General features: G+C 37.0%; 1 protein-coding gene across 1 annotated transcript in view; it reads left to right on the top strand.

Moving 5' to 3' along the window:
* Positions 1 to 19,328, top strand: part of tusc3 (tumor suppressor candidate 3) — a 70,969-nt gene extending 51,641 nt beyond the window's left edge. The window contains exons 7-10 of the mRNA XM_041983630.1: positions 7,528 to 7,591; positions 11,191 to 11,265; positions 17,086 to 17,176; positions 18,830 to 19,328. Of these exons, the coding sequence (XP_041839564.1) occupies positions 7,528 to 7,591; positions 11,191 to 11,265; positions 17,086 to 17,176; positions 18,830 to 18,845 (246 nt within the window). The 3' untranslated portion in view covers positions 18,846 to 19,328. The remainder of the gene's footprint in view (positions 1 to 7,527; positions 7,592 to 11,190; positions 11,266 to 17,085; positions 17,177 to 18,829) is intronic.
* Positions 19,329 to 22,625: the final 3,297 nt, after the last annotated feature.

Below are 22,625 nucleotides of genomic sequence, written 5' to 3'. Positions count from 1 at the left end.
ACTTGTTCATATCCGCCACTTCAGCTCTATGTTGGTGGTACATCCCATGCAGGGGCTTGTCCTATGATGGTTCCTCCATTTCATTCTCCTCTAGGTTCCATTGCCTGAGGCACTCAGTGCTTCATCTCTTGGGGCCATCTTCCTGGTGTGTTCATGGAGCTTGGATTTTTCATCTTGGAAAGTGGCCCTGCTCACTAGTCCTCGACTTCTCTCTTTGTGCTTAGTGTATGCTCTCTGGATTTGGGGTGGAACCCTCCATGCATGGTGAACAACTTTCATGTTTTAACATCTGAGGTCTGAACTTGCTTATTATCCCTGCAGGGTGTTGGATCACTGGCAAGGTTCTTGCCAATGAGCTGACTTTTCAGGACTTTCCTTACTCGTTCCAGATATTTGGCTGTGGCAGCTTTCCTTGTGGCTTTTGCGTGGTTGCCATTTGCTTGTGGTATGCCATGGTACTTGCCGCTCTCCTCAGCATCTGCTATTCTGCCCTCTGGGAGTGCAATGCTCTCTGAATGGACTACCTTCCCTCTATTTGTTACCTAGATCAGTGAGTCAATGTCTCTTATCACTCTTTGCATACAGGTTGATGTCATCCATGTAGAAGAGGTGACTGGTGACTGATGGTGGCCCCGTTATATATTAAATAGAGTTAGGAAAGAGCTGGCCATATTTGTTGATGTGATTTTGCTGTTTTTTTTTTTTTTTCCAGTTCTAGTGGTAGAAAAAGACATGATATAACCAGCCATTGATGGCACTTCCTTTTGGGCAAAGAGAGTAGATTAAATGCCACAGTTTCCCACGTTTTTTCATAACAAAAATAAATAAAAATAGCAGTCTCTTTTCACCTCCAGCATTTAGATGACTGTTGTATTATGACACACATTGAGTCAAGTGTTAAATTTGTTATTTCATGTGGTCTGTATCCACAGGATCAAATTAGTTTTTAGTTTTGGGACCTTGCCAAAGCCTTTCTAAACACTGCATTGTAAGTGTATTTCATTCATGGCTTTTAGATATTTTTTTTTTCATTTTATAGCAACCTTTAGGAAGCATTTCTAAGCACAAAAATATCTTATCATTAGTTTACCCTACACAATCTACTATTCTTATAAAGGACCTTTAAACGCGGTACCTCTGAACTTCGCCAGATTTTCACATTTTGGCACCTCATAAAGGTTAATTCTGCATCTGTCTTGCTTCCTGTCTCATCTCTGAGCTCTGTCCAGCCAGAGAAATTTAATTTGATGTTGACTTGTGTTTTATCTCTTGCTCATTCTCATTCTTGCTTTCTTTTCCTCACTTCCTATGATAATGTCGTCTTTTGTTTCTTTGCCGAATCTGCTATGGTGTGTTCAAAATGGCCAGTGTGTTGATATCCAGTTGCTGGTGTGTGACACAGTACTATGAATGAATCAATACTTTATTTCAAACATGTGTGAGGAACACAAGAAATTAAACTGAAAAACAAACAAAGCAAACAATTGACAACAGTCAAAACAAAAAAGAAAAAAATAATAAAACGAATCCAACATGACTGAAAAGCAGTAGGATGAAGCAAAAACTTATTTAAACCTGCTACCTTCTCCACTACTCAATAAACATTCACTCTCCCCAAACATACATATCATTTATGATTTATATATTTGATTTTTTTGTTAAAGCCCTTCATCCCTGTACATAGTGTGTTTGTACCACTTTTTAAACTGGGTCATGCTTGGATATTGTACAGCAAAACACAGTTCTAACATGTTACCCCAGGATAGAAAAGGAAATTGTGAAGTGCGTTTTTTCAGGCTTCTGGCTCAGGATGCTGCAAAACACTAGGTGCGTTTTCATTATCCCCAGAATTTTGCAAAACCTAAATATTGCAATAAAAAACCAGTAATGGAAACATATACATTTCGAAAAACCTCTCAAATAGCGCTTAAAGGTTTCTACACTCTCATGTGGTGTTTTTTCAGACGTGTCGATATAATAGTATATTGCAATAGCGTAATGGAAACACTAGGAGTCTCACGGGGCAATATTTTACGAGAATAACGCGCAAAACACCATTCAGTGGAAAAACGCGCAAATCGCAATTGCACTTTGTTGAAATTTGAGAAATATCACTTTTATTTTGCGAAAAACTAATGAAAACACGGCTAATGATGGCTCCATGAATGTCCATGATGAATGTCAGTGTGCCATCAAAACAAGTCAGAATGAGTTTTAAGGTTGGACATTTATGTAGTATTGCTTTGAGGTGTGTATTGTGCTCTTCCACATGAACTGTGAAAAAGAGGAATTTTAATATATGGCAGCAAGATTGAGATGGATGTAATCTGGTGCCTGCCCTTGCTTTTGCCCTTGCCACTTAGTTAAAAATCGTGGTGCAGGTTTGATGCAAGACACAATAATGAAAGGTGGTTCACCAGGAGCTTTTTTTTCTCTTGATTGAAGCACTTAAAGGTATGGAGTAGGTGTGTGTTTGACCCTGTATATACTTTAATTCAAACCCATATGCTGCACAGGAGCGTCACCTGCACTACCCATAACTTTTCCCTGAGGTAATGTTATCTAACCTTATGTTTTCAACATTATGCAGAAATAATATAATAGCAGAAGCACTGAAAGTTTTTCTTATTTATATGTCATTGATATCTCAGGTTACTGTTTTTTCTCAACGCATAGTGTAATTTTCATGGTGAATTACTTATTTTTATTAACACTCTTTTGTGTCAGCATATGACTTGATTTTGGTTGGTAGCCGGAGTTTTGGATGTAGAGAGAAAGCAAGTTGGAGAATGCTTCTGCTGGATTAGCTCTTGAATTCAGCTCAGCATTAGCTCACCACAACTTCCTCATGAACAAACACAATCACACTTTCCTGGCATGGATAAATTCTTCCTAAACAGCAAACATTTACCTGCTGGTTTTCAGTATACACACGCTTACGTAGATAAACTCGGACATGCACACTCTCAGCTCTGCACACTAATGAATGAAACTCCTGCATTCTAATCCATCAGATTAATTGGAAGTGCCCAGCCATGGATTGAGGAATGTTCCTTTCCCTAAGCGTTGCTCTTGCTTTCAGCCTCTTTGCAATTTATTTTTATGCTGAGGGGGGTAACACACAGGGAGCTGTCTTGAAGAACAGTGTCATTTATTTCTTTATTTTATTTTTATTTATGTCTTTATCTTTTTTTATTTCTTGTAACAAGACACACACACACAAAGGGTGTGTTGTTTACGGATAGAGTTGTCAGTCATTATTATTTGGTCCCTCAAGTTCTGCAGAAGTTTTTTTTTTTTTTTTTTTTTTTTGTGGTTTTGTTTGTAATTTATTCTGTAATTTAACACAAGGACAATCTCTTCACTTTTCTGCATTTACAATTTGTCCCCATGTCGTTTTTAGACATCACACAAGGATGTTAGCTCTTTAAATTGAGGTTAAGCTTCTGTCAAGATGTTAAAAAATAAAAATCAGTTAAAGAAAAAAAAAGCTATTTTGTAACAGTTATTATTCTCCTGTTTCAGAAAATTGACAACTATCATACTCAGGAAATGGTCAGTTTTGACAAATAATGGGTTGTCATACTTTTCTATATTTTTTTCTTATTTGTTTTTATTTCTTAGGACAGTGGTTGTGTCGTCTGTTATAGTTGCACATATTTTTTATTGCTATCATTAAATGCATGTTTTTATAGGAGTATTTCTAAGATTGTATTCCATCCAGATGAAATTATTTTTACAGAGCCAGTTCATCACAACAGTCATTTCAGGTCACTGCAGAAAGAAAGCAAACAAGTTCAATCCATGTCCAGAACAGTTGCCTTTACTCCAGTTCACTCTAATTCAGTTCTATTCAGTCCAGATCAGATTAATTCACACTTCACCAAGGACTGCTCCTTCATACTCCCATACATGACATATTGTGTGGAAGTATAGGAGAACACATTAAAAACACAGATCCAAAATACATCAGTCAGGATTATGTAGGTTTAAAAAAAAAAAAAAAAAAAAAACTTAGTGTAAATTTTTAGCTTTATGGTGGCGGTAGAAATGGTGTCTACTTCTCAAACTCACACTGAGAGTTCGTTCTGACCACCACAGCAGATCAATTCACGCCGGGAGGGTATCAGATGTGAAGCACTGGCGAATGCAGTCCACATAGCTGGGTCCTCGAGGTCACAAAATCACAGGATAATTGGATAAACTTGTGATTCTCCACTTCCAGGATAAATGTCTTGTCGTTCCATGATGGGGGGGAAAAAAAAAAAAAAAAAACACCAAGACACCCTGACTGATTGATGTCGTAACGTTTAAATAGTTCAGCGAACACAAATGTCCATGGGGGCTTTTATTTTGGAAATTACCAGACGCTTTTACGCTGCTGTCTTGTCTGATTTCCTGTCTGCCCCTATCTGATCTGCTGAACTTGATGAGTTCTGGACGCATGCTCCGTCAAAAAAAGTCACGGCGTGTATGTTTAGCGTGACAAGCCGCTTCTGGGACGCACCATTGACCAAAATAGCCGCAATAAGCTCCGGAGGCGATGCAGCCGTAAGACGGCTCACATGCAGCCGTTTGCCTGAACAAATTAGACTGGAAATTTGAATCATAAAAGACTGAAAGACGTTCTGCAAAACAAGACTTTAGTTTTGAGAAAACATAATTAACAGTTTCACATCATAATGTTTTACAGCAATTCTCAATCTGCATTTTTTTTTTTTTTTTTTGACATTTGTCAGTTTTGCACCAACACACCCTAACATGTTCAAGCTTTTAAATAAAGCAGCAAGTGAAGCTGAGCTGCTATTTTCATATTGTTGTTAGGAAATCAAAGGAATAATCTTTAACCTGTTTCTAAATCATGCTTAAACAAAACAAACATTGTGCTAATAAAATAGCCTTGACTTGTCAGTCAATAAAAACCACCTCTTGTAACAACACAAGCTAATGCAGAATGCAATCCATTTAAGCCTTTTTATCCTTGTGTATGCTGTCAAGTGCAAAACTTCTTTATTTCTCTCCACTGAAGCAAATCAGCCTGCCCACTATTTATCCCACTTCCTTTGTCATCTTCTTTTCATCTCTTCATCCTTATACGCAGTGCCAGTCAAGCAGAAAACCAGACCTGTGTGCTACAAACTAAGATGCTAATAATCTGCAGAAAAACTTCCTTTCTTATCTCCAGTTTGCTTCTTTTCCATAAGACCACTATTTTGTTTTCCTTTGTCTATCTCTCTACTTCCGCCCATTACTTACTGACAGATGTCAATCGAATTAGGGCTCTAAGATCTTATTAGAAAAGCTCACTTGTGCAGTTTGAATCATGAGCATTGCACTTTGTGAAATCATTCTTAATGAATCATCATCAGTCCCTGCAAAAAAAAAAAAGGAAAAGAAATAAAATGTGGCCTTAATTGATGATGGGTCGATGAGTATTGTCATACTTTTTCCTTGTCTTCACAAACATGGCTGTACCAGTTGGAGTCATGAATGTACTGCTTGGCCTTGGTTGGTGAACAAAACGTATAGAAGCATTAAACTCTTTATCCATACAGGGTTATTTATCTGTTTGTGTGCTGCAGATGGAGGCAGATTGTCTTGACATGACTCATAAGCATGAACTGCTCTTGAATTTCATCCCGTAATGGGGCCCACCACAGACAAATATTTTAGAGTCTCTTTACTATTGGATGTTTTGGGGTTTTTTTTTTCAGGTTGTAAATCTCAGGATGCAAATCTCAAAATATTTTTTGATCAATTATTGTGGCATCTGAATAATAAAATGCATAAATGATATAAAAACTAAAGTTTTTTTTGTCTTCCATTTCTTAAAGAGATCGCAGAGGTTGACTGGTGAATACAAATCAGATTTGTCTTTGAGAATTTTTATGTAGGTTCAGTTTGACCTCCCTGCCATCTGAATTAAATAAAATTATTTAAATGAAATGTTTGTGATTATGTTAAACATTATGTTAAAGCATAAAGTTAAAGTCCTCATTTTCACTTTTAAACCTAGGACACACATTTAGCAGACATGACGCTCTTGTTCTCCTGTATTCATTAAGATAAATGTAAAGATGAGAGTAAGCCAGAAAATTAAGCTGCTTGCTGTATTTGGCTTCAACAAAGTCTCTGCTATATGTCAAGGACAAGTATATCCTTTTAACTAAAAAGATAAAGGCATATACTCTAATTTAGTTTCACAGTCAGCACAAGTTTCTACTAGGGTGGTACCTACAGTACCTTCTAAACCTTTTTTCTTTTTTTTATGTCATCCCATTCTTAATATCCCGCTATTTTAGGGGAAATGCTCTGCAGAAAGGAGACATGATGTAACACTTAATGTGATGCATTTAGTGACATAGTTGTTTGTGAGCACTGGAGGTATTGCTGATCTTGCCTGGCTTTGATTAGTGAAACTTTGGCTTGATCTGGTTATTGTCTGGCCCTAAGATGATGCTATGGTTGTATTTGTTGTGGTATGTGAAGCAGAATATAAACGATAATTAACTTAACTATAAGAAGAGATAACACAACAGCTTAGTTGTTATAGTTCTATCTTTATAATCCTCCTATTTTTAATGTTTCTTTTGCATCTTTATACTTCTATTGTTTTATGTAGTGCACGTTGAGTTGGTTTGTGCATGAAATGTGTCATACAGGTAAACATGCCTTGCCTTGCCTAATGAATCCAATCATGTTGGTAGATATGCATGGATTAAAGGGTAACGGTCCAATTCATAAGCATGTTGTGATCATTTTAACATGTGTGATTATTGTAATTATTCATGGCAGAGTAAACTGGCCACTCCTTTGTTTCCTTTTGCAGAGTTTAGTTGGCTTTGTTGCTCCTGTTGCTTGTGAGCCACTTAGTAATATCTCTGCACAGATTTTGTGACAGCCTTTTGTTCATTTATTTATTTATTTGTTTGTTTGTTTGTTTGTTTGTTTGTTTGTTTGCTTTTTCACAGACACCTTTCCTGATTTGTCACTCAGAGAGCCATCTTAGTTTTTTTCTAACATCTGTTTGGTTATAGGGATTATAGGAAATTTAGTTAAAATCACACAAATAAATGTAATGATCAAAATTGCATCCATGTCATACTGAGGCTGTTGGCATTATGAGAAGTACCATCTTTTCTTAACACCAGTTATTAGAGATGGTGAATGGGTTTCCTTTAACTTTCTGTCTAGATATAATATAAACAATGTTTGCATTAAGGCACACGTTTGGGGGGTTCTTAGTCTAAGGGTCATCACAGCAGTTTCCTACATCATGCACACTCTTACATCTTAATACTGATATCCTTTGTGGGTCAGAGGAAATGGCAGGGGCATTGCAAGATACCCAAGTGCAAAACTATTGAAAGGTTTGCAGTGGAAAATTAATTCTTACCCCAAACTTGGATTTCCTTTATGTCTTTTAAGAGATTTTACCAATATTTTTACAACTGAATTATGACCAATTAAAAAGAATAATGCCTAACTAATGTGACTGTCTCTCTCCTTGTCTTTTGTTTCCAACAGAGTTATATTCACGGAAGCAGCCAGGCTCAGTTTGTGGCTGAATCTCACATCATCCTCCTTCTGAGTATCCTTTCATCAGCCTGTTTTTATTTTCTCTTTTCTTTGTTAGCTTGTTTATTTTATTTAGTTTCTACAAAATGGTATTCATCCAGAGCAATTTGAGTCTCGGAAATGTTCAGGTTCATCTTGAAAACACATTTCTCTAATTGACAGGCAGCACTTTGGAATTCCCTTTTTCATAGGTCAGAAATAAGGTTTAATTTTTCTTTTATGTCACATTTGTGACTAGCACAAACTGATTGCCATCTTTGTGCATCCTCCGTAAGGATGCTGCCTGCTTGACTGAAAAAATACCTACTACAAAACAAGAGATTGTCCTCCTTGAACTCTTCCTTGCCGAGTTGTACCAAAGTCAACTCCTCATCATAAGATCTTTCTCTCTCTTTCTCTCTCTCTTTCTCTCTCTCTTTCTCTCGCTCTTTCTCTCTATCTATCTATCTATCTATCTATCTGTCTGTCTGTCTGTCTGTCTGTCTGTCTGTGTGTGTGTGTGTGTGTGTGTGTGTGTGTGTGTGTGTGTGTGTTTGCTTCTTGACTTGTTTGAAGGATAGATTTCTCTCTGTGTATTTGTCTACTTCTCCGTCTGCTTGTATACCCATGTGTACTTGCACTGCAGCTTGTGTATATCTGTGGGTAATGATACCGTTCGTTCCTAGCTGTTGTGTTTGTCCCCATTGGAAATAAAGGGTACAAGGTCACACCTGCTGCAGAGAAATGTTTGTTTTTTTCATACTCAAACCATTTACTTTTTTATTTTCTGGCCATCTGATTATATCTAGATGAAACAAACACAACTGCTGAAACGTTAACTTACCTTCCCGTTAGCTGTGCAGGTGGTATAAATACTTAAGAGCAGGCAGTTTATGCATGGATTAAAGATCTTACTTGCATTTAGGTGGTCAAGAAATAAGCAAATCTGCAGGATTAGCAAATAATTTCAGGGCAAAATTGGAACATAATGTTTTAGGTAAATGGGACAACAACAAAGTATAAATGAAATTACCTTTTATTTAAAGAATGGGCTTCTGTCAGTCTGTTTTTCACAACATGTTTGTAAAGTTTATCATGCATGATGTTCAGGACTTTAGATTAAGATACTTGTCAAGTTGGAAAAGGTTACAAAACCTTCTCTAAAGTTGTTAGTCTCCACTAATCCAGTTTTTTTTTTTTTTTTTTTTTTTTTTTTTTAGTTTTTTGTAGGTCATTTTGTTTAAATACAAACATCACGATTTCATCAAACAATATCATCTTGGGCATAAGTGCACACAGCTTATTCAGTACTTGGTTGAGCCAAAGAGCTGGACAAATCTTTCTGTGCGACACAGACGGTTTCACCCTCAGCTTGTCCGACTTTGTGGTGACTTTGTTACTTAGTGGATGTGTGTTCTGTCTCTTGGTGGTGGCATGTTCAGCCTTGATAGTCCCTAGTATATTGGGTTTGTTTTACTTCAGTTTTGTAACAATAGTTGTGTTGTGTTTTGGTTTAGCAAACTATTGGAACCCCTTCTATTGTGGAGATACATCGGCTCTTTTGGCTGCTCTTAGTTTCTTTGTTTTGTATAAGCTTTTAGTTCCTTTTTCACTAAATACCGCTAGGATGTGTTGGGCTAGTTTAGTTTGAACACCTTTTTTTGTTTTGCATTGTTCATAGATTATTGGGACTGCTTTTTAGTTAGTTCGTTGTTTAATGCGCCGGTCCTTTTGGTTTTTCCCTTCTGAATATTCTGAGTTTTGGTTCACCGGCTGAGTTCTAAGTTAGCGGGATTATCTCCGTTTGTTCTTTTGCTTGAGCAGTTCCTCTAACCCCAACACGAGCTGGTTACCTCTTTTGCAGGTTGTGTATATTTCTGGGTTTTCCAATAAAACTGATTGCTTATCCACGTCCACCTGCCTCCCTCCCACACTTCTTTTGTTACACTCATCATACCCCTGTGCCGGGTTGTAACATAAATTATTAGGGCTCTGTCCGTAAACTTAAGTTAAAAAAATAAATAAATCTTACAACTGTAAAACTACTTAAAAATCACAAGTTGGCTAATGTAATTGTTTTGGAATTGATACGTAAAAATCTTTACCTTAATCCAGTCAGAGCCTCAGTCAGCAGTTCATGTGAGGAAACCCACCAGCACCCACCACCCACTTAACAGAAACATTTAGTTGCAATATCTGATTCACATATATATGTTCATGCATTGTAATGTAGCAAAAGTTATGAACCATTGTAGTTCCTGTTCATACATACAGGCCCAAAGACGGTTGTTCAATTAAAAGACCAGGTGGAACTCTAATTGTATCTCGACTCAGCTCTGCATGCAGTCGAATCAAAAGTTCCAGTTGCATTAAACATGGACGGTCTGTTTCGTCACATGCTCCTGGATGAATCTTCGACTTCTCTGCCTGCACTGTGGTGTGTGCATTTCAGCTTGATTTTATTCTAAATGCAACATAAAGTTGGCTTTATATTATAAGCAGAAAGTAGCAAAAAGACAGAAAGCTGAAAATTTACCACTAGTTTTAATGTTAATAGTTTGATTAATACATTTCCTTTTCTGTTTTACTATTTTACAGAACAGATGGAACAGCTCAGTCTTTTCTCATTGTGAAAATGCAACATCATGTTGACAGCATCATTAATTCTGACCCTTACATTACATCAATCATCTGTGACAGACGTTTGTTGTGAGAACAGCTGCAGTATCTGTGTAACCTGTACATGTATCCAGTATAAAACTAAAATCTAAAGAAATCTGAGCATTATGGAATACCAAATTATTCTCTCTGAACCCTCTTAAAGCAGTTCTGTCTACACCAGAACATATGTCTTTTTAAACCTTTCTTATAAACCTCTGAGAGTAAATAAGTGTGTTTATTTTTTATACTGAACAGCAAGAATGTGGAAACTTAGGTTTGTGAGTGTATTTGTGTTGATGTGTGTCCTGTGCTTTGCTCGTTTATCTCTGCAGAGTTGACATTACTTTACTGTGTGAGCTTCTGGAAAAATTATTGAATTGGAAAGCCATTATGATGTTTTTCTTCCAAGGGTAAGGCACCGCTGCAGCATTGCACTGCAGATTTAGTTCCGCAGTTTGAATAAATGCTTTAAAACTAAATCTGTGTTACTGTGAAGAACCATATGATCTCCTGACCTTTTTTGAACAAATAAAAAAAAAGGAACACCAGTGCCTGAGATTTAATTTCAAAAGTCAGTTTCTCCTTTTTTCAGTATTTAGGCAGATGCAATTTCCTGTTTTAGTTTTCTGTTATAGGAAGTTGTATGATAAAGAAAATGCACTATTAACCACATGCAAGTTGGTGAGCTTAACTGGCACCGTTTCAACAAAAGATGAAGGTTATGCACTGAAATCAGATCCATTGTTGTGATCATGCCTGAGATTTCTTCATAATCTGAAGTGTTTTCTGTTATTGTGTTCAAACCACAGACACTCACAGTATGTTCTTTCTAATGTGTGCTGCTCTGCACAGGTATGTGAATGTGCCTAACTAAGTGTATATGTATGTCCTGCAGTCCCTTCTGGGTCAGTGTGAACATGCAGCTTTTTTTGTCCTTGTATGTGTCTCATTTCCTTGACAACCTTGTCCCAGATGCTGCGATTACCATGGGGATGGTTCTGCTCAACGAGGCTGCTACCTCCAAAGGAGATGTTGGCAAACGAAGAAGTAAGTCAATTCTGTTTGAAGCAGTTGTCGAAAGCTTAAGGTTTACATGTCTGATAGCTCAGTTGTAAGACCACTAAATATGTAACAAGCAAATAATTTTTTTAATTTATTTATTTTTGCAATTTACATTGTGTACACATTAAAAGGCAACTCTTATACAGGCTGTTCATTACAGTTCAGAAGGTTGGACCATGCAAGGGTCAAACCTTTATTAGCTTATTATAAGCTAAATTGCACATGCCATTGTCCTGCTGAGAGGTTACGCAGGACTCTTTAGCCCTGTTTACACCAAGGAACGAGACAATTTGATGTGGTCTGGTTTGGTAAACCCTGATCTCTTTTGCATTTCCACAGCCAGCCATGCCCTTACCTGGTAGACGGTGTATATGTCAGATAGCAAAAGATGCGTCAGCTACATAATAGGGTGACATGATAGCCTGGATTTGTTAGGAGGATGGCAAACATTCAGCAGTTTGTGTTCTTCCTTTTTCTGGCTTTAAAAAACAAAAAAATCCACAGTATATTTAACCATGGCGCTTTTGCTGCTTTGTTCTTATTGTGCCAAATCGCACAGGAAGTAACAATGCTTTTGACCAATCAGTGGATTGCAGTGTCTCAAGCTCCAAAACAAAATGCATACCGACCCGTCCAGAGTCATACACGGTGGTGGAAACGCGACTTTTGTAGGACACAAAGCAACTTGAAGACACACTTGTGTCAGTTAAGCGTGTCCAGGACACTCAAGACAAACTTTCCACCAGCTGCTTTTGTTCCCAGGTGAGCATTTAAGGAAGACATTACTTAACAAGTAAAAAGTTATGATTGAAAATGGAAAAGTGCCTCTGGTTGTGTTTGCCTATCCTATCCCTTTTGCATATCAGGCAGAAATGATCCCAACCAGAACAGAGACACTCATTTGTATGTTGCTGGTGAGTTTCTGCTGTTGTCACTGTAAGAAGTGCAAGCTTGTTGTATGCTGTTATCAACACTTCCAAGAGTGGAAGCGCTTTTTTGATGAGGCAGTAAGATTAATCTTTTCCATATGCCCTATGAATGCCTTGCAGAAACATAGAGGTGAGATTATCAAGTTTGAGTTAGTGGAATGTGTAAACTTGACAATTAAAACAAACTGTCTCAATACTTTTTTTCCTTAAATATTATACTGAACTTGCACAAGTGCATAATGTTTTGCATGTAGCATTCCATGTGCACAGACGGCTCTCCATGCTATACAGTTTCTGACAGGCTTTCCATCTTTTTTCTGTTCATCTTGACCAAGTCCTCATAAATCATACTCTTTCTCTGCTTGTCTTCTATTTTCAGCGTCTTATCTGCAGACTCTTCTGATTTTCAATTTATCAACTAGATCAGTCCCCCCCCTCCCTCTCTCCCCTCTCCCCTCCACTTTTTACAGATAATAACTGCTAATGTCAATAAATTTAAGAAAATTTACCATGCAGATGATGTTATGCTGCAGGACAGAAATGTCCATGCTACACGACATGTCAGGATAGACACATGTCCTTACAGGCAAATTGAATAAATTTGTGTTGAAGTGACAGCGAATATGTATCAATCAGCAACAGACTGACGGTCAGGCTTGAAATTCGGTCTAATTAGTCGATGCGGGTGTTAAAACCTATATATACAGTAGCTTCTACTTCACTCAATTCTGCATAAACTCCTGTTTCAACAGACATCTGGATTAAAGCCCTCACTTTGTTAGTCAGCAAAGGCATTAATAGCGTCCTAAAACTGACCTCCTAAATATAGTAGAGTACAGGACCACACAGTGATAAACTGTATTTACCTTGCTGAATTTCTGTAGTTACTTATAGGCACAGGAGCCCCTATGTTACAGTTCATTTTCACACCCTGCATATATACATGTTTAAAATATAAAATGTCAGTACAGGAGCCTGAAGGCCTCAGATCATTAGAGCAGATTTTATTTCAGTTTTGCAGCTGTTTCAAATGTAATACGTCTTTAATCACAAAGTATATCAACGTAACAATTTCACTGAACAGTTAAAAAGTCGAAGCATACAGGTTTGTTTCTCATCTATTTAGTATTCCACTTGGTGCTTTTAATGATGGCTGCATTGCATCCATAAGTTAATGCAAAAATCCTAAAGCCTCTCCTTGGTCCTCTTTGATCTTCAAGTTGTTCTTGAGTAGGTTTGAGCTGCATTTTGACTCATTATCCTGCTACAGTATAAAGTCATCTCCATAAAGACGCAGGCCACTTGAGGAAAGGACAGAGGAGAAAGTCTCTAAATAAAGAAATTACATCTCTCTTGGATCAGGGTGTAGCTGATTCACCGAATATGTCTGACTCCAGAGTAGCAATACAGATGGGAGTTTGTACAATTTCACCATGGATTTAATACAAAGAAGTGTTGTTCCTCCATGCTCTGCATGAACATGGTCAGTGCAACTAAAAAAAACAAAAAATCAGCAAGCAAATTTTTTGTTTTTAATTTCATTTGTTGAACTTGAGAACAGTTTTTTTTTATTTATTTTATTTTATTTTTTTTTTGGGGGGGGGGGGGGGGGGGGGGCTGTTAGCCTCAGGTCATATGTGGGTTCATTTGTGACATCTGCCTAATTCTACACTCCCAGCACTGCTGATTCATCATGCATGCATCATCATTTTTGAAAACGTTAAAATACGACTTAGTCTCCGGACTAGCAACAAACTTAATAATACATATGCTTATTTCATTAAACATTAAAATAAATAAAACAAAATATCCCATGTAAAATAAAATATATAAACTGTATAAAATGTATAAACTGCATTTTATTGTGAAACTTTACTGTAATTTTACAATATTTTTTTCACTGTATTTTTCTGGTGCCCAAGCTGCCAGAATATAACCAGGTTTTGTTCATTTATTTATTTTTTTGAAGTCTGGATTATTAGCAGTTGTATCCAAAGACTGGCCTACTTTGTATTTTCTTTGTATTGACTATCAAAGAATAAACTGCAATGAACCATTTAACGCCACATCTATTCATATTTGTGCTCTGATGACAGAGGCTTAACCTCGCATCGGCTTTCTCCTCCTGTTTTTTAACAGGCCAATATATCATGACTTAAATAGAGTCAAGTCAAACAGTCAAAAGAGGGATTACCACCTTTGTCAGTGAGGGAAATTATTCAGCTTAAACAACTTGTCATTTTGCCAAGGTCATAAATCACTTAACATATTGGCGTGTGTGTGTGTGTGTGGGGGGGGGGGGGGGGGGGGGTGTGTTTAGGAGTGTCATTATCCATGGATACATGCTGAAATCTTTGTCATAATTGATGAGGAAGGGGAATACACCCCTCTATACTTAATGAAGATACACAGACACTCTGACGCTCCCACATGTGCATAAGTAGATATAGTAACCCATGAAACACAGGGGCCAAAGGGCTCCATGGAGACCCACTCAAATATGCATTAGGTCCATCAGTGTTACTCAGTTTGTGTTACAATACTTGTCAGGACGTTCTCTTAAATTAGTGTAAACTTCATGTAGTTTGTTTTTTTTGTTTGTTTGTTTTTTTTTTTAGGCTTCGAAATCATGCATTTAAATGAATTACTTGTTTACCTGTGATGGTTTAACATCACAGTTAAGAACAGACATGGGGGCTGTGTATGTTCGGGTACATAAGAGTCTGCGTCATGGATTAGCGTTTGATCCATCTGTCACAGCACAAAGTCTGAGACTCTTATGAGGAATGTAAATATTTCTTTTTGCTTGGACAGTTAAAGAACGAAAGCGGAGCAGTTATGGAGCAGCTGACACTGAGCGATGGCAGCGAATGTAGACTTATACATGTATGCATTACAGACCACACACACAGACACAGAGCACACATACATTGTCTCCCTCCCTCCCTGTCTCTCTCTCTCTCTCACACACACACACAAAGTTAGAGGGCTATCTGGCTATTCAGTCTCCAGGAGAGGTACTCATCCTAATCCGTGATTAACAATATCAGTCGGTGGTGACAGTTTAATTTAACACAGTGCCTCTCAAGGATTAGATACTGCATGAGGGTGTGTGCATACACTCATGCGCCCACTTATACAGGTGCACGTAATTACCCCTGCAGATTAAAGATCATGTTTATGTATATTTCAGTTTGGAATGGCCACTAAGGAAATAAGATGATAATAGCTTTAGCATCACAGCAGGCTGATACGAAAGTGTCAGTGTTTTGAGTGATTGTCTAAGTAAAGTTGTTATAGTTTTATTTCTTTCATGATAAAAGGCACCATATTCTTCCTTATTTTATTATTCCAAATATACTTTCACATTATTTAGCAACCATCTTTACATCACTTACCTAATATTAGTCCACCAATCAGCTCTGACCTGTCATAAACTGTGGACCTCCATTGACTCCTGTGGGGTCTTGCACCAGAACTTTGGAAAAACTTTGGAAAAAAAATAACCAGAATATTCTATATTAATCAGTCTTGATCTTGATCACAACGTAGAGTTTGATAATGCTGTGAGTTATGAGAAGATTATACTAATAATAACCCCGAGGAGCATCATGTCTGTTGCGATGAAATATGCCAGTCCTGTTTTAACCTCTGTTTCATTTGAATGTTTTTCATATTTGTTGGCAGCCACAAATGATGTGATGGATGATGCTTTTCTGTTTGACACTTGCACTGCAGGAAGTGGTTCACCGATTTGCATTGTCCCATTTCAGGGCTGGAGGGAGCATTACCTTCTTGGACCTTAGAATGGTTTTGTTTTATAGCAGTGTTCAGATGAACACCACGTGAAAGCCAGTTTTCTAGCAGAGCATTTCATTGTGCTGTTACACACCCCACCTGGCAATGTATGTTATTGTTCAAGTGTGTGTGGTAGGTTGAGTCAGCTACTAACATGAAGAGAAGAGGAAGCCTTGAGTTTCTGGCATGTCTAAACCCTGCAAGCACATTCAGTTTAAATAGAGATCAAAGAGCGTTGCATCAGTGCTTGTAATGTGCATGACATGATTGAAATGGATGCCTTTAGCCCAAAATCAAATTTTCTCACAGGCCATTGTCTAATAATTTTAAGCAGGAATCAGAGTTTTGGAAGCTCCAAGGGTTAGAAAAAAGGGCAAATTCAAAAGCATCAGATGTAGGTATTAAGACTGAAAGGTTAAAAAAAATGGAGGTTGTGCTCACAGTTTGCCACATTAGTCATTGGCCATTATAGCTCATGTCATTGTTTAGGCACTGAAATGTTTACAGATTTTTATTAAAATAATTTGAAATAAATATACAATTAATAGCAAAGCACCAGTGTAAGGTGCTCTGACCTGCATGCAGTAGGGAATCACTGGTAAATAGCTCTCTGTTGAGCTCGAAGTCAAGTCCATTGATAAGGACACTGGCAGTGCTGTTGATAGTTCCCACGCAGAAACTGCTTGTTCTCATCCAAACAGTGCAGGCACAGCAGCCTATGTTGTCACACTGTACAGCAGCAGAGGCCTAGAACTTAAAATGTATGTTTAAACCTGTCATTTTTCAGATTTGCAGCTTTCACTCACTGCCTGATTCTCATAAGTGATGGTTTTCATGACACATCGTGTTGAAAATGTTTCTGTAATAAATCCAACTTCAGCTAAACATTGTTGATTTGTAGGTGTACATATATATATATATATGTATATATATATATATATATATATATATATATATATATATACATACATAGTTTCATCAGCTCTTTGAATGAAACGTATTATTTTGAAAGTGGCAGGTATTGTCTTCATAACCAGCAATTTAACACAGCTCTTTCTCTGTGTGTGTCTTCTTCCAGTCATTTGCCTAGTTGGCCTTGGGCTGGTGGTCTTCTTCTTTAGCTTCCTGCTCTCCATCTTCAGATCCAAGTACCATGGATACCCCTACAGGTAACTGTAGGAACATTTTCCATTGAAGCTTGAACACCTTTTCAAACAGAATTGAAAATACACAACAGTAGATGGGATCTTAAATTAACTGAGATTGAATTAAAACATGAAGCACATATTAAAACAGGATCTAATAGTTCCTCTTGGTTTACCAATTTAAAAACACTGTTTGGTTAGAAACATTCTTTTAAAAATGTTCAGGATGCAGAAACAGTATTTATTAAGAGACCACTTTTAAAATTTTACAGGCACCTATCAGTCTGTCATTATTTGAAGCCTGTGTCATGTATGTTCACCTAGTGTCCTCATTTATCAAGATTATTAGTAGTCAGAGATATTTTCCAAAGTTTGTTTGTGATGTCGACACTAATTCCCTCTGGCTTAGTAAGCCATAACTGCAGCAATTTAGTCCCACTTTTAACTAAAGGTCACAACTACATAAAAAAGATTTAATGTTTAAAAACACAGCTCTGCACAGTCTGGGTCCAATCCATTGCCACTTGAGCAACTGAAGGAAATTACTACTCAACAACTAAAACTCCCAGATGCTCAAATTCAGCTTTGGATCTGGGAATAATTCAGGACCTGAACCCTGCTCTGAATTGTTATTTGAAATAGATCCAAATGATAGAATCTCAGTATGTTAAAATGTTTAAAACCCATAGTTGTTGTCTTTAATGCATTGATAAAAGCAAGAAGTTGTGGTTTTTTTTTGGATCAGTTTTGGCTGTATTCTTCCTTTTGACATCAATCACCTTTGGATTGTCCATGCAGCTGCTTTGGAAATGAATTTAGGAAAAACTAAGGTTGGCACAATGAATCTTGGAGCTGTTCTGGTTGCGTTTTTCATTTCTTTGTAGACAGATAAAAAAAATAAAATAAAAAAAAAACAGTGCATAGACATGATTTTTGAAGAAAAAGGGAGGGAAACTGTGTTTGTTGAAATATTGTTAGTGTGGACATGGCTTAAGATTGCAGACCGTTTGAGATAATTTAACTTTTGAAGGTAATAAGCTAATTAACGGGTGATTTTTGTCCTTGTGTTTTAAGAATTATTTGAAACTTTCATTCTTATTTTGTTTCACCAAATTTGACTATTTTATTTAGGTATGAAACATGAATTGCAGGTAAAAAGCAACAGAGAAAGAGTCTAACAGGCAGGGTGAGCACGTCTGCAGGGTGCTTTATTAATGCACTTCACTGCTGCTTATATTGAGTTCTAAATTCATTTTAAATTGCTGTTATTTATGTTTGATTATGACTTCCTGTGTATGATTAAGGTGCATGTCTTGAATATGAATTGTGTCTAGCCTACAAGCATTCAAAGGCAAGTTTTCTGTTCTCCGTTTCCTTTATAAATACAAATGTATCCCCAGCAGGCTTTGAGATATTTTGTCTGATTACACGCTTCCACAAACTGTTTAATTCTTTGGAGTAATTTTAAAAGTATTTTTTCCCCACAAGATCGACAGCAGATTTCTGTACGAATATTTTTTTGCCTCCATAAAAAAAAGCTCCAGTTATTCAACACAAGCTATAACCACAATAACAAAAAATACCACTTTATTCATCTCTGCACTCTTCTTTCTTTCCCTCCTTTCTCTGCTCTTTACCTCTTCTCTCCTCTGCCTCTTATCCACCTCTTTCTCACAGCTTCCTTATTAAGTAAAAAAGAAAAGACAGAGGAGGAGGTCAGAGGATTGCGAAGAGGCGGTATAGGTGAGGAGAAGAGGAGTCAAGAATATACTTGAAAAGCAGTTGTTTTTCTGATGAGTCTACATGGTGGGCTTTCTTTTTGTGTGTGTTGCTTTGTATCAACATCTTTAAAAAAATCTTCAAGTGAAATAAAAAGTTCAGCGTTTTGTTTGAACACTGGAAAAATAAAGGCATGTCACTGTACAATGGTTTCTTTGTTATTCTTGCCAATGGATGAATATTTTTTGTGGGTCGATAAATAGGCAGCTTTTACGTTTTAATCAAGTTACAGTAGCTTATTTATCAAAAAAAGGAAAAGTGCCACCAGTGAAGCTCTGAACTAAAGACTTTATAGAAAACTTACCAACAAGAAGCAAAATCGCACAAAAATATTACCATGTAAACATTTGTTAATGGTTAATAACATAAAGATTTTAATAAAGACCTGGTATGTTCACATTATTTTTGTTTGGTTTCAGTCCAGTCCAGCTTTAAAGGGCAACTGGCTTTCAATGTATTAAAATATTTATCATTCATACAGTCAGTCGATACAGGTACACACGAAAATGCATAAATCTTGTGATTTACTACTGTACGTATTTGCTTTGTGTGTGAAATTTAGGCTGAAACAGGCAATTCATTTTCTTAAACTATGACAAAATACACTCTTTTTCCTGTTTTACTCAAACATAAATCATGAATTGTATAATGTATAAATTAGTAAAAGGTTGGCATTTAAATTATATTTAATAACAAAATTGATGGAGAAGCTAACTTCCAACCATCAAGGTTTAACAAAAAATCATACAGATGTCTGCCTTCTTTCCTCAGTGCTGCATTAAATTAACTTAACATCTTTTTGCATAAACACTGAATTCAAATAACTGATGCAAAAATAGTAACACGTCAGTTTAGTTTACTTAAGAAGACTGCAGCGAGTGGGTTAAAGTCAGTGCAAGGCAAAGGTTGTTTAAAGAATACATGCATTTCTAATTCTTTCACTTGTGGACTTCCCACTAAAACTCAGTGGGCCATTTATATAACTTTCTGTGTGGGCAGAAAGAGGAATGGTACTACAGATAAAAATATATAAATAAGTTTGGGCAACTGTATTGAAAACATTCCCATTCTTGTCTATTTTTATTGTAAGTCATTCGGGGAGTGTATAATTGTTTCCAGGTGCTGGTACAGGGTTATCTTTTTGAGAAAAAATTGTGAAAGAGAAAAACGAGTTCACAATAGCTGGATTTACAAATATGCAGAGCCACCTTGGTAGTGATGGCAAAACTCCAGCAGCACCTGCCTTCTTTATGCAGGTAGGAAAATAAGTTCCTTATTTAGAGTAGAAGAATCACTGTATCATCCAGTTTCAGACACGTCACATTCAGCTAATTAATTGCAACATTTTGTCTGAGCATGTGGAGGGTCTGTCTCCAGCAAAAACATCCTGTGCTGCAGTATACTTGAATAAAACAGCAGGACAATGCTGATCATCAGCACTGAGAGTGCAATTTCCCATCTGTTTTCCTCCAGCCGTTGGCCTTTCGTGTGAAGGAGGACAGCAGAACAAATGTCACCTTCATGGGGGGGGATTATTTGCAAAAGTAGAGAAATCAATGTGGGTATTTGACAGAGGACAGTAGAGCAAAATACAAAATGACACTACAACTTTTGCATGCACTTGTTCAGCAAAAAAAAAAAAAAAAAATGTTTTCTGAATCTTTCATTAAAACAGGCACATTTTACTTTCTTTTGAGGTATTTGAATTCTAGTCAACAAACTCCATGTCTTCACTGTGAAAGAAAATAAATAAAAGAAGTGCCTACCGATTTTCCATCTTTGTTTTATCTCTTAGTATTTATTTAAATTTTTCTTTTCTGTTTAATACTTGTTTGCATTCATCTTTTTCTTCATTTAACAGGAGATCATATTTCTTTTCAGGACAGCAGCTTTTCATTAGCTTCTCACTGTGTTGTGTGCAGTAAGCTTTTGTATTTTAATTAGCCAGTTAAACAAATAACAAGCCCCACATTTTTATTGTGAAACATTTTCTACTCAGTGAAACTTAAAAACTGTCTTTATCAGCTTTATTCAACTTTTTCCATTCAGTGTCTAACTTTGGGTGTTTCATATAGTTTAAACATTTTGCAGTCATTGGTGTATTGTTTGTCAGTGGCGGAGCTGCAGGCCGTCTGATTTTCTTCTCTCATCTTACCTCTGTGTTGACATACTGCTGTGCCACAACTAACTTTGAAGAAACCCCTCTGCTGCGTCTCTGTGCCACCTCACTGTGGACCGACCTCTTCTCTAATAATCCACAAACAGTTTCTGCAGGCAGCCAGACCACAGCTACAGCAATTATCATCAGAGCGCCGCTTCAGCTGTTGCTGTTGTGTTGCATCAGTGGCTGTTTGAGTCTGTATCTCTGTGTTTATGTTTATGCATCACAATGTGTGTTTATGTTTGTCCCTGTTGTAATGAAGCGATAGGGTAAGGCACCTGTGATTTTTGTGACTGTGTCTATGGGTTGGAAATACCTGAAATTAAACTGTATAGTAATGCATACTGTTTATGTGCACATATGCATTAATATAAAATATAACCACTGTGTGTTTTGGGGCTTCCGAAATTCTTGCTCCGCATGAACAAAACGTCCAATTCCCCCCAAAAAACAAAGTGGATACACCTCAACTCGCCTCTGTGTGGACATAGGCGTAATTTTAATAATCTCATAGGCTCTGGGTGGTCAAGGCCTAGCCCCGTGCTCTTAGGGGACCACTTTAGGGTCAGGGACCCCAGGTTGGGAACCACTGCTATAGAGGATGTTGTGAACTTGAAAGGAAACACTAGAGAATGACATATGTGGGGCTTCTCATTCAGTTAATTCAACTAAAACTAGAGACAGAAAGCACCACAAAAACAGAAAGTACATTTATAAAGTACCACCAAAGAGAAGTAGATTAAACAAGATGTTAAACAGAGGATGTCAAGAATTTGAAAGGAAACACTAAAGAATGACGTGCTTCAGGTGGAAATGCTAATATGAGTCATATTTCTTCCTGCTGCTGGCATAGGTAGTACTTTACAAGTCAGCATTAGAACTTGTTTTAAAGGGCATGAAGAAACATCAAGTAGTATTTGTTACATACATACATCTCAGCATGTGTTTTTTCATCAGTACCTGAGGCAGGCCTCGTCACCGTGGTGACCAAGAGACTGAGAAGTTTGCTATGCTTACTAATGATAGCTATTTATTGGTGTCATCCCGTGAGTTAATGGTTAGACTTATTTCTGACAGAACAAGCTGCTTAAAACTTCATCCGAAGATTCTTATGAATAATACAAATAAATGATATTGTGTCAGTATATAATATGTGGCTGCCTCTGTCCATCTGTTATTTTTCTTAAAGTTTACAAAAAACAAACTACAAAACCAAATGTATTAGTATGAAAATCCAAATGTCCAGTAAAGAAAGAGCAATTTGTTTTCCATCTTGTAGGTTATTAAATATATATGAATATAGATGGAAGTATTCTAAGCAGGATGAACTAAATGTATTTGTTTCATTTTTCCATGTACATCATCTCAGAATATAAGACATCAATCCTCGATATGCATGAATTCTCATTTCACTGCAACATCTTTGAGGGCCTGAGAACAACCTCTACAACTTCCCACATTAATCACACTACTGATGAGAAAAGACACTTAAGGATACTCATTGCTGGAATAATAATTCTGCAAAATATTGCC

Source organism: Melanotaenia boesemani, chromosome 4 (assembly GCF_017639745.1).
Source record: "Melanotaenia boesemani isolate fMelBoe1 chromosome 4, fMelBoe1.pri, whole genome shotgun sequence".
Lineage (NCBI taxonomy): Eukaryota > Metazoa > Chordata > Actinopteri > Atheriniformes > Melanotaeniidae > Melanotaenia > Melanotaenia boesemani.
The sequence above is the reverse complement of the archived record's forward strand: the minus strand, read 5'-3'. Positions and strand labels throughout refer to the sequence as shown.